Source organism: Elephantulus edwardii, unplaced genomic scaffold (assembly GCF_000299155.1).
Source record: "Elephantulus edwardii isolate Elephantulus edwardi_28Jun2011 unplaced genomic scaffold, EleEdw1.0 scaffold00005, whole genome shotgun sequence".
Lineage (NCBI taxonomy): Eukaryota > Metazoa > Chordata > Mammalia > Macroscelidea > Macroscelididae > Elephantulus > Elephantulus edwardii.
The window spans coordinates 38354654-38371563 of NW_006399755.1; the positions used below are offsets into that span (position 1 = coordinate 38354654).

At 34.0% G+C, this 16910-nt stretch overlaps 1 protein-coding gene across 1 annotated transcript in view; it reads left to right on the forward strand.

Moving 5' to 3' along the window:
- LRRC7 (leucine rich repeat containing 7) overlaps positions 1 to 16910 on the forward strand; it is a 720627-nt gene that overhangs the window by 531684 nt on the left and 172033 nt on the right. Inside the window, exons 14-17 of the mRNA XM_006879790.1 lie at positions 4132 to 4231; positions 5364 to 5488; positions 7564 to 7812; positions 12613 to 12813. Of these exons, the coding sequence (XP_006879852.1) occupies positions 4132 to 4231; positions 5364 to 5488; positions 7564 to 7812; positions 12613 to 12813 (675 nt within the window). The remainder of the gene's footprint in view (positions 1 to 4131; positions 4232 to 5363; positions 5489 to 7563; positions 7813 to 12612; positions 12814 to 16910) is intronic.

Genomic DNA, 16910 nt, shown 5'->3' on the forward strand with positions numbered 1-16910 from the left:
TTGAACTTGCATATGAGTAGTTGGTGGTCTGTGCCACAATCAGCACCCGGCCTGGTTTTCACTGCTGATATTGAGCTTCTCCCCCGAGTCTTCCCACAAATATAATATATTTGATTCCTATGCATACCATCAGGTGAGATCCATGTGTATAGCCTGTGTTTATATTTCTTATAAAAGGTATTTGCAATGAATAAATCATTGAATGTGCAGAACTCTACCATTAGGCTATGGGAACTCCCTTAACTTTAACTTTTTTTAAGACTACTAAATAATTCTATTATAAAACTACTAGATAGGTAATTTGGAAGGAGAAGTGGCATCCACTTCCATATTAGCTTGCCTCCAGAAACCTTGTGAACCTGGAGAGAGGAAGAAAGGCACCCAAGCATCAAGGACTCTCCTTCATAGGGTCGCTATGAGTTGCCTGCAACTCGACGGCACTTCCCAACAAACAACAAGATAAGTAATACTACTATAGTATTTTGGGAAGTACCATATGATCAAGATCCAGTGATAATGAAGGAAAAAGTGCAGGCTGTATTGATGGAATTGGCAAAAAATAAGACCTCAGGAATCAATGTGATATCAAGTGAAATGTTTCAAATGACAGATGGAGTCCCAGAAGTGCTCATCAGCCCAGTTATTTGTAGGACAGACACCTGGCTGACTGACTGGAAGAGATCCATATTGTTCTGTTTTTGTCAACTCATTTGCAACCCATAATGACCGTACGTACAGCACCTCTGAACCCTGTCCTTTCCTGACCCAGTCTCACTAATTCCGACACATCAACCCCCACCTCCCCAATTACTGTATCAATCCAACTTATCTGGGGTCTTCCTTTCCTGTGCTGTCCTTCCACCCTTCCAAGCATAATGTCCTTAACCAAGGACCAGTCTCTCCTGGCCACTTGCACATAATATGTGAGACGGAGCTTCAAAATCCTAGCCTCCAAGGAGAAACTTGTTTTCACCCGCTCCAGGACAGACCTATCTGTTTTCTTGGCAGGACATGATATGTTCAAGACTCTTCTCCAGCACCACAAATCAAAGGCATCATTTCTTCTTCTGTCATCCATAGTCATTGTCCAGATCTGTGAAGCATATGAAGTAGTTGCGAATACCATGGCCTGGATCTTAATCTCTACACTGACAATGTTGCTTTTCAGTACTATGGAGAGGTCTCTGACAGCAGATTTTCCCAATGGAATTCATCTTTTGATTTCCTGACTACTGGTGCTAAGAGTGTTGATTGTGGGGCCGAGGAAGCTGAAATTGTTAACAACATCAATCTCTTCTCTATCTATCATGGCCCAGTGGTGAAGAATATCTTTGTCTTCTAGATTTTGAGCTTCAAGACATATTGAAGACTACAGTCCTTGACCTTCTCCAGCAAGTGCTTCAGATTCTCTTCAATTTCAGTAAGCAAGGTTGTGTCATCTGCATAACATAGGATGTTGATGACTTTTCCTCCAATCCTGATACCACATTCCTCCTCATAAAATCCTGCTTCCCGAATGACCTGTTCTGCATAGAATAAGTATGGAGATAGGATGCATCCCTGACACACTCTTTCCTGATTTTGAACCATGCAGTGTTTCTCTCATCTGTTGTGAGGACTGCTTCCTGGTCAAAGTATAGGTTTCACATAAGCACAATCCAGTGTTCTGGGACTCCCATTTTCCTCAAGCTTAGCCAGAATTTGTTGTGATTCACACAGCCAAATGCCTTTGCATAGTCAATGAAACCCAGAAAGACATTCCTCTGGTACTCTTGCTTTCTGCCAAGATCCATCTGACATTGGCTATTATGTCTCTAGAGACTCTTCTAAATCCAGCGTGTGTTTCTGATAGTTTTCTGTCAATGTACTTTTCCATTATTTCTGGATAATCTTCAGCAGAATTTTACTAGTATGTGATAATAGAGATAATGTTCAATAATTTCCACACTCCATATTTGTTCCCATTCCCAAGAAAGATGATCCAACGAAATGTGGAAATTATCAAACAATATCTTTAATATCACATGCTAGCAAAATACTGCTGAAGATCATTCAAAAACAGCTAGTACATTGGTAGAGAAATGTAAGAAGTTTAAGCTGGTTTAGAGGAAATCATGGTACTAAGAATATCGTTGCTGATCTCAGATGAATCCTGACTGAAAGTAGAGAATACCAGAAGAAAGTCTATTTATGATTTCTTTCCTATGCAAAGGCATTTGAATATGTGGATCATAAACAAATTATGTCTAAAGTTGAGAAAAATAGGAATCCTAGATCACTTACTTTTGCTCATACAAAACCTAGACCAAGAAGCTGTTGTGTGAACAGAGCAAGGGAACACTACATGATTTAAAATTAAGAAAGGTATGCATCAGGGTTGTATCCTCTATCCATTCTTATCCAGTCTGTTGTTGTTGTTGTATTATCAAATTTGAGCTGACCCTCTAGCAGGCTTTCAGAAGTAATCACATGGGAGGAGATTGCCCATTCATCTGCTGCAAAGTAGCTAGCTGAGCAAATTACTCAAGAAACTTGGCTCTGTGAAGAAGAGTGTGATATCAGGATTGAAGGAAGACTCATCAAAACCTTTATTAAGTGTTGCTGTTTTCTGGCCAACAGTAAAGAGCCAAGTTAATGAATGAACTACTCAAAACCTTCTTAGTCAGAGTTACGTGTCTCTTGACCTGTATATCATCAAAAACTTTATTGAGAATTTTACCATTACATAAACAGTAAAATATGTTAACTGGGCTCCAAGCTGACCTTCTCTGTTTCAATAATTACATCTTTATCAGAAAGCCACATCAGCAGGAGAGTCAAGGTTTTCCATGCACACACACACACAAACACACACACCCCAATAAGACAGAGTGTTTGTTTTGTCTATCTTAGGGCAGAGTGTTCTTTTCCCCTGGTTACATTCTTTATATTACCTTTTTTTAACCCAATCAGCTCCTGTCTTGGTCAGCCTAACCCTTACAGTTACACAGATGACACAATCTTACTTGCTTAAAGTATGGAGTATTAGAAGTGCTTATTGCAGAAGGTCAAACACTGCAAATTTCAATATGGATTGCAACACATCAAGAAAACAAAAATCCTCACTACTGGACTGATAGACAGATTCATGATAGATGGAGAAAAACTGAAACTGTCAACAGCTTCATCTTATTTGAATCAATACACTTGGTATCAGCAGTCCAAAGATCAAAAGATATATTACCTCAGGGGAAAATGCAGTCAGGGATCTCAAATTATTGAAGAGCTATAAAGTTAGTTGGATGACTAAGGTGTGTCTGATACAGGCTATGATGTTTTCAATCATTATGCTGCTGAGATCTAGATAATGAATAAGGATGACAGAAAAAGAATCAATGCCTTTGAAATGTGATGCTGGAGAACTGAATCCCACGGACTGCCAAAAGAACAAATGTCTTAAGTAATATGTAGCCAGAATGCTTCTTGAAGGCAAAGATGAGAAAGCTTCATTTTACATACTTTGGGAATGTTACTAGGCAAGATTATTCCTTGGAGAGAGACCTCATGCTTGGGAAGGTTGAGGGACAGCAAAAGAAACTAAAACCCTCAACCAGGTGAATTGACATACTGACTGAAGAAATGGGCTCAGGTGTGTCAGAGATTCTGAGGATGGCATGATAGGATGAGGTTCAGATCTGTTGTCCATAGTGTTGCTATAAGTCATACTAGACTCCGTGGGCACCTAACAACAATGGAGAGGGGGGAAAAAATCATTATTAACTCCTGGAAAATGCAAAGTATTCATCAATAATAGTCTCTTACTAAAACAAATGTTTCAGTGAATCCTGAGAGTGGTAGAACTTGATACACTTGCCTCAGTTTTCCAGGTGTCCTAATGTTTGCCTTTGATAGAAAACAGTTCTATCATTTCTCTATTACTCCTTTTAAGGGAAAATGTTTTCACTTCTCTAACAGGTTCTCACCGTACACAGATTCTGGAGTTTTTTCAAGTTTTAAAACTTTCTTATTCTGTCTCTTCCCCCTGCCTTTCTTTCAGTAGTTCATTTTGCTAACTAAAGCCATTTACTGACTGTTATATAAAATAAATATTCAAGCAGCTTATGAGTCTAAGATTTATGTTCTTTGTTTTAGTCCAAAGCCCTTATCCCCTTACAAACTGAAGCCCATCCAGAAACAAAGCAAAGAGTACTGACTAACTATATGTTTCCTCAACAACCTCGTGGTGATGAAGGTAAGTGGTCCGTAGACATCTCTCCCATGCTTACAAAAACTGTAGAAAAAGGGATTATTTTTGTGCTGATCTCTGGCCAGTAGTGTTAGCATGTAGGAAGGCAATAAGAGAGAAATTACATGACACACATAAATCATTTGCACATTTACTCTAAATATGTACCTTCCCTTTCTTCCACACTATTTTAGTAAAACTTTTCCTCTTTAAATCTTCTGTGAAAATGATGACTAATTTTGAAAGCAACATCGTCTCTTAGAAGATTGTAAAGCAATAAAAACTAGTTAGCCAAAGTGGTACTGAGCTTATTGAAATGAGCTAAAACCAATCAGATCTAAAAGAATAATTAATGAGTTGGTTTATTCTGTTCTCCAATCTTACCAACACAATTTAAACATTGAATCCAACAATCTCTGGTCTCAAAGTATTTTATGTGATGGGTCAACCATAAAGAGATGACTTCCCAGAAAATGACAATTTTTTTCTTTTTCTCAAGTTGTCTCTCTAAACAGTGACGGATCCTATGATAGGTATACATTTTTTATAAAAAGACAACTTGTTTCCATAATTATTTTAAACCTGAAATTCTACAGCTAACCATTTTTAAATCTCTTAAAGGTAATTTGCCCTATAAGTTTTGTTCCATAAATTTTTAAAAGGTAATTTACAGTAACATAGGTATGTTACCCTAACCATGTACATTGACATGTAGATTGAAATGTATATTCTCTAGTGCATCAGTAATTCTAGAAACTAAATGAGCTCTGTAGTCACACAGTCATGGAATTGAATCTGTATTAACCATAGTGAAGATGTATGAAAAGATTTGAGCAAGTCTCCTTAAGAGTCAGCTAGTTTATTCCTTAATAAAATCAGGATAATCATCTTAGCACAAAGATTAAAATATGTGAGATTTAAAGTGCTTAGTGTAGTTGTTCTTCTGTTATGACAAGTCTATGGAAAATCTATTCTTCACATTTTCATTGGAAACTTTCTACCTTTCCTTTAATTTTTTGTTTTGTATTTATTTGTAATAATACTTCTAACTATCGTTTTGTTTAGTATATTACTACTAGCCTGCTAATAGCAATGTGAAAAAAACCAAAAGCAATAATACTTTGGAAATTAACTCTAGATTTCCAGTCAGACAGCGACAGCTTTAATCCTACACTTTGGGAAGAGCAGAGACAACAACGCATGACTGTTGCCTTTGAATTTGAAGAAAAAAAGGAAGATGATGAAAGTACTGGGAAAATTAAGGTGAACCTCTTGGAACTACTCTTTCACTCTCTTTCTCTTCTCTCTCTGTCTTGTCTGTCTCTCTCTGTTTTTTTCTCTCACACTATTATTTTTTTTCCAAATAGAGTTTGGGATGAACTGAGTGACCTCTGCTGGAAGATCAGATACATCTTCCACTGTTATAGTGGTATCTTTCATTATCAGGCACCTTTGCAAGTGTTTATGTGTTTCAGAGAAACAAATGTTGTCCCAAATCTTATTGAACAAATGTGATATGACACTCAATCCTCCAAAATAGTACTCTGAGAGAGATTCAAGGTGAGAAAGTCAGAAAGGAAAAATCCCCAAATCTAGGTAAAGCACTTGATCTCAGTATCTTACTTACATCTGTAACACTGAAATGGTTCTAAGTCACTGAGCAAGAAAGTCAGGCAGACTGTACAAAGTAAAAATACACACTTATGGAAGAGCTAACTTTATTAGCATTAAATATATATTGATTGGTATATTCAATTAGCTTTAAATATCAAAGATCTTTACATCCTCAGTATATCTGAGAGAAAAGATTATAAGCTTCTTAAGGAGAAGAAAACAGATGGCAGATGATGTTTTTAGGGAAAATGGATCACAGTTTTTTACCTCATGTCATAGTCTTTTAAAAAAATCCTTTATTGTGATGTATCTAAATTGAGTAACAAGGTTGTGTTTCAAATTACATACCGTTCTATTACTTAACTTTTAAAATGTCATCAGAATTGATAGATAACAGGGGTTTTTTTGTGGGTTATTTTATTTTTTTTTTAGATAACAGTTTTTATCAGCATTAGATTTTCAGGTTATCATCATCATAACACCTTGAATCTCTCAGTAATTTTCAGATATCTGAATTTTTCCCTCATCATAAGTACTAACAGTTTTCACTCTTAGTAACTAATAAGTAATTTTATATTCATTTTATTAATCTAAATGATAAGATGTGTTTTTCTTCTTTGTTCCCTCATTTTTACATTTTCTAAACTTAGTTTCTTGATTTAACAATAAATCAATTGAAAACTTACTAAAAAGCCCTCTCTATTTAATTATGGAGCACCTTAAATGGAATACCAAATTTAGAATTACAATTTTGTTAACAATTTGTTACCAGAAGTGTTTAAATGAATAAAAAGTTAAAAAACAATTTTAATCAATAGTATTTTTCAAATAAATGAAGTATTTTTTACTTGTTAATTTCTAGAAAAAAAATTATAATTTACATTGTATGCCACTTCTGCTGTAATAGGATTTTATAATAAAATTCAAAACCAATGAATAATTCATTCTATATTGAACTACTGACTCATGTTATTATTTTTTATTTATTGAATTGTGAAAACTACACATTTCTTCCTAAAAATGTAAACTCTAAGGATCCAAGAAGAAAAGAGTGTATTTAATATACTCTGATACATATATGTTAATGAAAACAAAATATAGTAAATGCAAACAGTTATTTAGAAGCCCTGTTTGTGTGTTATGTAATTAGGTTTATTATAATGGCAGTAGGTTCATTATACTGTAGCGAGTATTTATTTCTATTTCAACTATTTTTGTTTTCCCTTGATGGAACACTGTGTGTTTCCAAAATCACAAATTACTTGGCTTTGACTAATTTGAATACTTCCAATGCCATTGGCTACTGGACAAATTAGAACACAAACAAACTTCTAAATAAATCATCATGGAAATCATGATGATACAGTGAAATCTTACACTAAATTAACCACCACTTTCTGGTTCATTACATGTATAATAAATTTACCTTCAATTTAAAATGTTAAAAGGATGCCATCAACTTTCAAATGGACTAGAGTATAATGCCCTACTTTAATGTGTTTAGTGTAGTAGGAAGACTGGCATTGTATGAAGAAATTGTGAACAGTTTCACATGATATTGGTGCTATTTTATTGTATAGAGTTAAAATTTATTTTCTATGGCTATTTTAAATGCATTACCTACAGTAGGGGAAAAGGAAAATTAAGAATAGAAAATGTTAAAGTGAACGTATTGCTACAGCGCTCCTCTTTCTCCCAGAAAATGGAGATTCCTTCTCCCACAGGATCACTCCTGCCAAGCCCCCTGGGAAAGGGGCCAGCGTGGGATTACTCTCCAACCTGCCAGACTGTCTGGCGATTGCTGCACACCATGGGCCAGGTGTGATCAGCAGATCCAAGATATGCCAGTCCCCCAGAATGACCCACAGCTGGCATGGGGTTGTATAAGTGGCCTCCAGCAGGAAAGGAGCATGTGCACTCCATTGCCAGTTGCAGCACAATCTACTACTCTTCCCTCTCTAAGTGGCAGACAGGTAGGCCTAGGTGTTTGGGGTAGGAGAATCCCCCATATAGAGGCAATCTTAGAACAGTGGTTTATGGGGTATGTTCTGCATGATTTGGGACAAAAAAAATGTTGATCACATAGAAAGCTTCTAATTGCCAATTTGTTTTTCTCACTGATTTTGGCAATGAGTTAGGGAGGACTGAGTCAGAAGGGAGGGATATCAATATCAGATGCCTATTGGTGGGATATCTGGCATTTTTTTAAAAAAGAGGTGCCTCTTTTTTTTTCATTTTTTAAGACCTTTATTTCCCCTCTAAAGTGTGGAAATAATAATAGTTGAGCAGAATGTTGATGACATTATTGCTACAACCTAAATTTTATTTGATACTTCTTTCTTCCCCCACAAATACATAGGGTTTTTTTGTACCATCAATTCTGGGGGAGATTAAGTAATGAAGTTTTAATTCTTACAATAAGGGACTTTATTGAGATTTTCTCAGAATATTGCTTTTTCTTTAATTTGAAAGCATATATGATGAGAATTCCTGTAAGAGAAGATTGGTTTGGGAGTTGTGACTAATAAGACTTCTTTATCTCAGTGGGCTGCATGATCTAGAGTTTAATGGGAACAACAGAAAATGTCCTAATGAAGTGTGAAAGAATACTCATTTGGTTTTTTCTTTCATTTTTATTTATTTAGTAACTTTGGTCACTCACATGTAATGGACTAGATTCTTATTCTTTGCCTTATATTTTTTTTGCAATATAAGGCAAATTGAAAACATATTTTTCTAATTAAAATACCTACAAATCTCCCTTTTGATAAAATATTTCAATTAATTCCTTGAATAAAATAGCATTTAATAATCAATGATCAAATCCACTAACTTATTTCTCTTACTGGAATTTATAATCAAACCAAGTTAGAATTGAAAACGAGGTGAGAAAACCATAGTTTGTGTTAATGGATTTGAAATGTCATTTCTGTTGCTCAAGCTATTAGCATAAAGAAATTTTATTTCTATTGGTAAATTGGGGGGGTTCAACATCTTGCAGCTCCTATTTGCATTTACTACACTTTCTTAAGATCTGAGGAATATAGAATGTTGTGAAATATTTCTATTTTCCAAAAGTATAAGAAAGGAATATTTTTGTAAATATTTTGCATTTATTGTAATGAAATGTATGTGTGAAATGAACAAATACTTTATGGTGAGTGGCATAAGATAACACTTTGATAAGTGCATACTTGATCAATTTTCCCACCTACATTTATAATAAATTCAGTTGTATCTTTTTCATTTCATATGACAATAAGGAAATTATTCTATTCAGTGTATTTAGAAATCTAAAAAAACTGCTGTTTTATTTTGACGTTGCTGAACTATTACCATGTTTACTCACTCTTAAAGCATTGCATACTGAATGGAAAAACACCAAAGTAAAACAATTTATAACGGATTATAAAGAAATATAATTTTACAGGGCTTTCAAATATAATGGAATCATATAATATTTTCATTTTATTTAGAAACCAATTATAAAATATTGTTACTTAGCTTTATTTTTAATGAAATTAACAAGTTTTATAACTCCAGAAAAATTAATATTATAGACTTAAAAATGTCTTTTCCACATGATCAAACAAATATGCACTCCACTTATTGCAGCAATATTTCTAAACTAATTATTATTTGTGACTCACAAATTTAAAATAGAAAAGATATGGCCTTGAATATTAGCATTGCTATTTACTGGCTCTGTCTCCTTGAGGAAGTAAGTTAAACTGTCTGAACCTGAACAGTCTTTCTATAAAAGGTAAACAAAGTAGCTCCACATATATGTGTGAAATTTAGATGCTATAAAGCCTTTAACATGTGCTTGACAACAGCAGATACTGAGTAGGTGATAACTGTTGCTGCATATAATCTGGAAAGCAAAATGCCAGTTATAGGTGTTATAATTACAGTGAAATCTAAATTGTCAAAGGGATCTAGATAAAAAAATAAATACATAAACTCTGATATTAAAAAATATGTTCTAATCTCTGAACAGAATGTAAATTTTTGTGGATTTAGTGTTTATTATCTCAATTTTTTTTTCTAAATTAGCTCATGTATGTGAAGGGAATAAAAGACCCTTCCAATTTTGCTTGGATAGAAACAACACAGATTAGTGACTAAGAGGTAAGAAAAAAAAATCTGTGACTTAGTTTTAGTCTTCTGACTCCAAATCTGTAAATGAAAAGCAAGAAATGTCTTTCCTTGGGGAAAAAAATCCTGTTTTTATGAGACCTAAAGCTTACAAATTTTAGAAGAAAAGAGTATCTTTAAGGAAAAGAAAGCAAAATGATGCCCTCCTTATGGGACTGGAGAAGGTGTTTACTCTAAATTTTTAAAACTTCATTTGTTTTATAGTTTATACACCTCTTCAAGATTTAAATATTTTTGCCAAGATAAAATATCCAAATATACTCTGTTAATGTAGCCAAACTGTCACATCACTTTCCTTGACAAATAACTAAAAATATTGGTTCCATGACTACCAGTAAGATGTCAGATAATTGTGTCAATAATAGCCAATGAAGTGTTCAATTCAATTAAAGACAATACTTCACATTTTTCCCCCTTAATTCTATTTACAAGTATAGTGTTGAGGACTTTTAAAGTAGCAAAGAACGTCAGTTTACTTTGTTATTTAAAAGTTCTTTTTCACTTATATACATCACTTGTCATGAAAAATTAAAAAGATCTTAATTGGCTAGTCTTATCCTAGAGAGCTCTGGTGGCCTAGTGGCAAGAAGCTGCACTGCAGTCGCGAAGGCATGCAATTCAAGGCCACCAGCTGCTCTGCAGGAGAAGGATGGGCTATCTTCTCCTGTGTGATTAACTGCCTCTGAAAATCCACCAGAGAGTCAGCTATGGGTCGATTCTGACTCTATGGTACACAACAACAGTCTTGTTCTATAATTTACATTTCTAGAAAATGTACTTGTTTTTTAAATTTTTTTTTTTACTTTCAGCCCTTTACTATCATATATTTTAAACAACTTCAAAGTTATAATTTAAAATTTAGATTTTCTCATGGATTAAAACTTTGATTAACAAATACAAAAATGCATGCATCCAAAGCTACTTTTTTTGGCATAGGGATTATTCATTTTATGTTTCTTTACTACATATTAAATACCTTGAGATAATTCTACATTATATGTTACAAATGTATTATTTTTTTCCATAAAAGTCCAATTTTTCTTGGGTTAGATTTTTGTAGCTTTAGTTTGAAACTTTATTTCTATTACTATACTATTCTATATATTATTATATCCTTAACGTATCTGATAGTATTAAGACACTTAAATTACATTTAAACAACACTTAATAAAATTATCTGGTTGTAAATGTTTACAAATATTTATTAAAAAAATAACTGTATTTTTAATACTGAAAGGAGTGATAGACACTATCCAGACAGTCCAGTCCTAGTATTTGATAGATAAATCAAAAAAATTAGCCACAAGGGAAACAAAATACTAAGAGTAAAGCAGTTGATGGATTTGTTAAAACTGCAAATGGCAGTGCAACAATGAATGAATGGAAATCCAAAATCTCTGTAAATGTTCATTAAAATTAATAAAAAAACCCAAATTGCAAATGGCAGTGTTTGGATTCATATTAACGATGCTCAGATCTCCTTTCTATCATCATTTCTTACATCCAACAGGGCAAGGATGTGTATGCAACTCTTTTTTAAATTTCCTCTTTTCTACTCTTCCTTTTCCATTTTCAATTTCTTTTCCACTTTTTCTACTCTTCTTTCTCAAATGTACATATGCACACACATACACACACTCATACTTGCTACAGTCATATAAACCATTCCATTATCTAAAGTTGATTCTACTCAGATGCAAAAAGTAATGACTTTTTTGGAACAAGCTAAACCAAGTCAGTCTGCACTTTATTTTCCCTCATTCTCTTGAAATCAGTATGGACAATTTGTATGGTTTTTCTATTTTAAATATAATAATATTTTGATGGTAGGATATTCAAATAACCTACCCAGAATAGCTATGAATATGAATTTCTGAAAGTACAAGTGATAACAAAAATCAATTAAGAAATGTAAATAAATGGATAAATACAAGCACAAGTTTTCAGGTTCAACTAGAATAGCTTAGAAAATAGTCTCAACTTTTTATTTCTTTTCAGTAGATTACTAAAGAAATATGTTGCATTTTCAGGGTAAAATGAATGATAAACAGTCACCCTTGAAACATTTTCCCTTAGGTCTGTTAGCACCCTTACTTTTCCTTTTGATGTAACATGCTAGAGAATATAAACCTACTGCATGTTGGAGAGGCAGATGTTGTCTACCTCTCATTTTGAACTCTACTTGTAAATCTTTTGGGGTCTTCTCCCATCACCTGCATTGATATTCCAAAGATATTATCAGCATCAAAATTATTACTTACAAACAATTAAGATAGGAAAGGAAGTAGCCTCTAAAGTATGAAAGCAGCGGGTACTTACATGATTACATTTTATAGATATTAAGTGGTTGACCTACTGCTAATTCCATTATCTACAGAGTAGGTCTAATCAAAAAAATCCTTTCTAATCTTCAAGGCTGGGAAGAGGTCTATGAAAGTCCTTTTAAGGACAATTTGAGAAGAACACAATGTGTTCGACTCCATTAGCACAGTTTCTCAGATACCTCAACACTCACTATATTGCATTTGGTTATACTACTCTACAGACAATGGAGTTGTTTTGTGAACATGCTTGCTGAAGATATTTTTGTTACATTTCTTTTTATAAACTTCCAGGTTGAAATAAACCTAAAACGATATCCAACTCCTTACCCAGAGGATTTAAAGAATATGGTAAAATCTGTTCAAAATCTGGTGGGTAAGCCAAGCCATGGAGTGCGTGTTGAGAATGCAAATCCAACTGCTAACACGGAGCAAACTGTGAAAGAAAAATATGAACACAAGTGGCCAGTAGCCCCAAAGGAGATTACAGTGGAGGTATTTCAAGGTTATTGGTAATTGACCGTGTGGTTTGAACTTTTTGGAATTACTAAATGCTATCTTCTTTTAAAAAAATGGAATAGCTCATGATAATTCATTTTTCTTCCTAGACTAGAAATAAGAATTCCTCTTTCAAGTTTGAGGGTTCTATTTGATAAATTATGGCTTTAAACTAATACCTCCAAAGGTAGCAACACATATACACACAAAGAATAATTTTTTGACCCAGCTAGGCCTGACTAGAAATTAGTTTTCTTGTTTTAATGACTTTTTTTGGCTACCTCAAATTTTACTGTATGAGCCATTAGAAGAACTATTTCCTTTCTATAAATCTCAAACAAACTCTTGACTGATAATATTTAGGTTGAATAAGATATATATATGTTTGGCTAGTTAACCTTATAGGAAATACTACTAAAAGGCGGAGGTAACTTTAAAATTCAATTTTATGGTAGAATCTAGTCATGTGAAGCTTGATTCCTATATTCTACAATGAGCTAGAAATGCATCCTTATCAGTTTGTATGGTCTGAAAAGAATTCAACTACATTTATACCATCTCTGTACTATCTCATCAACTCTTCAACTGATTTGACTATCACCTTTGTATCTTCATAGAAACGTAATCAGTATGAGTTTCAATACCAATTCCTATATCTATTACTCAAAAATCCAGACTAGTAAAACTCCTTTAAAAATCTGTATTTTGAAACATCAATTTATTGCATTTATTAAACATCAATTGTATACTTAGCACTGTGCTAAACACTGTGAGAGAAAAGAATGAGAAACATAAAATGTGTGTATGGACATTGAGCAATTTAGAGTCTAACCAGATAAACTTAATCTACCATGGATGGACTAATTAAGGAATATTTTATTTATATTATTGTGCCATACTTTCTTGGGAGATGGAGGATATAACACTGTAAGAAAATAGAGAAATAATCTATTTTTGACAACCAGTAAAAAGTCAAATGGAGCAGGGAAAAGTTTGGGCTTATAAGCATGGTTTATATCATGACCAGTATAGGCACACCTGTCCCAGGAGACAGAAATAAAACTGAAAAGGAAGGGAGAACCACTCCCCTAAGCAAATGTTCATTTTCATTGCTTCCCCCCTCCTTTTTAAAAATTGTCACTGTATTTCTTTCTAAAGAAAACCAGCATTTAGCGGATACAAACTTATATATGTATATATAGATGTGTGTGTGTGTGTGTGTGTGTGTGTGTGTGTGTGTGTATTTACTTATTTATTTCATGCTTAGGAGAGCTTTGGTAACATAGTCTGTAGAGAGTTGTGCTGCTGACCCAAAAGCAGTATCTCTCTGGTGGCTCTAATCCACCAGGAGCTCCTCAGGAGAAAAATGAGCACTCACATCCTATGCGGTTTACAGCCTCCAAAATCCCACTAGAGAGGGAGCTATACGTTAGTTCCAACTCTGTGGCACTGAGTGGAGATTTTTGTTGAGTTAATTTCATTTTTAAGATGTTAATATTTTAAAAATGGTTGAAGACCACAATGATAAAACACTTAATTTTTATTATGTCAGTGGTTCCTACCTAACAGCATGTCCTCAGGAGACAGATGTGACAGTCTGTCTCTACAAATAATGCAGCCTTAGAAACATAATGGGGCAGTCTACAATGTCCTAATGAGTTTTTCAGAACTGACTCAACAGTGTCTGTTCCTCCGATAGTTATAAATTCATTGATAGAAAGAAAAATGTCCTTCCTTTTTCATTATAATTTAATAAAATTGATTGTGGACTACCTTACCTATACCCTTCTTATCACTTCTGTTTTCAATGACATATGCTATAGCAATAACAATTAGTTATGATCAATAAAGTAAAACATATCCTACCTTGATTTAATACATTTATGTTTTGTGTCAACAATATATGTTAACATGGTGATAGAACATTATGGGAAAAGTTAAAAAATGACAGTGGAAAATATTGTGGAGTGAGGAATTGAAGGAGGCAGGATAGAAAGATCAGCCTCAGAAACCAAAGTTAAGATTTCTATGAGTCAAAATAGACTCAACAACAGCAAGTAATGGGCAGTGTCTTAGAAGGAGCCATAGTGGTTATGTGTCCAGCTGATAATTGAAAGATGAAAGGTTTGAATCCACCAACTGCTCCTTAAGGCAGTCTGCTTCCATAAAGACTACAGCCTTAGACATCCTATAGGTGGTTCTGCCTGGTCCTGTAGGATTGTTATGAGTCAGAATTGACTCAATAACAGGGAGGGTCTAAGTAAATATATCATAGTGCCACTAGCTGCCGCTTAATTAAACAGATAAAACCAACTTGTTAAATATCTAGTCCTGCTTTATAGTCAGGAGCTTTGGTGGCACAGTCCATAGAAAGCTGAGTTGCTGACCCAGACATTGAGTCTCTTTAGTGTTTCAAATGCACCAGCAGGTCCAAAAGATGGACCAAATTTTCTCTCATGAAATTTAGAAGCTTAGAAACCAAATGGAGGGTCAACTATGAGTTGATTTTGAACCAAAAGCAATGTGTTAAATTTGAGTTAACTTAGTATTGGGATATGCACGTCCATTGGACATTAGCCTTCTTCTGAAAATTGGAATCACATTAGACATCACCACCCTAATTTCTGTTTCATATTGATCTTCAAGGGCCACTTGGTTTGTGATCACAGCAACTACTGGACTAAATATCACAAAGAAATTGTATCGTCAAAAGAAAGGAGCAGGATCTAATGTTGAAACAGATCTTCCTTAAGTTAGTGGCTCACTCAATTTCTGACTGATGTCAAATATTGCTTTGCCTACCCTGAACATTTACAGCATCTTATGGTTTTCCTGTGAAATAGCAATGATACCTCTCTGGGCCTTAGAGGATGATATAGTAACCCAAGAAATAGACTCTGAAGTCTAGTAGATATAAATGATTGTCTTTGCCTGATTGTCACTTAAATGACCTTGCCAGGTTTCTTAAAGCTTTCTGAGCCTTGATTTTTTAATCATTGGAAATATTTATGATAGCATCACTATTATAGTTATTATTAAATGAGGGTAAATAAAATAGGTGTTTATATTGAGCTCCAAGCCCAATTGTTGCCACAAAATAAAGCTATCAAACCTCACTAACTCCTCAAAAAGAAAAGAAATTGGAGATCTATTGCCATAGATAGAGGCTGCTTCATCCTTCTCTCTCAGAGCAGCTATTGGGTTTAAAGTACTGACCGTTACACTAACCTTGTTCAATATATAATCCTTTCCATTTCACAAGAGTAACGTGCCAGTTTGTTGTGTCCTCATCTAATCCTTATGTCAATTAATACCTTGTATTAAAAACTAAATCAGTGTGTCACTGAGTTTGCTTGTTTTGTTTTGTTTTTTTTTTTGCATACCTGTTCACCATGTCTGCTGTGTTCATAAATGCTGTAAATTTTAGATTTTCCTTTTATTGAGAGACATCACTCAATTTTTCTCTATACAGAAATAGAGTAATAGAGAATAATAATAATAACTTACGTTTTTTTTTTAAATTCCCTTACAGGTACTAGAGTTTATCTTACAAAAGCATAGAAAACTTTATTTTCCTTTGGTTCCTACCTTAGAGCTCCTATTTCTGAGTAGTAATAGTGAAGCTTTGAAAACAGAAACACTGACAAGATTAAGGATTTTACCATAAAGTCTTTTAATCTCTATTTTTACTTCACCTCTGTCATGTCACCAGTAAGAAATGTTATGATAGACTTTCCATAAAATATAATGCCCTTTCAATAACTTTCACTATCTTCATCCATAGAAATATTCCTTAAAATGTCTCCTTTCCTGAGAGGAACTTAGTTTCTTCAATCTCCCTACAAAAATTAATAGAGACAGACACTCTTATGTTCATTACTGTGTATATTATATTGCCTACCCTGAGGAAACTCATTTTTCAAATGAGATTCACAACGTGAACAAAGCAAACTGCTAACAGCCCTATGTTTGAGAAATGAGCTTTCTCAGTGTAGATATACACATAGCAAACCTTTAAGTAATGTCAAATCCTGGCTCTACCACTTAAGAACTTTGTGATTTGAGATTATGACTTTATATTTTATCTATAAAAT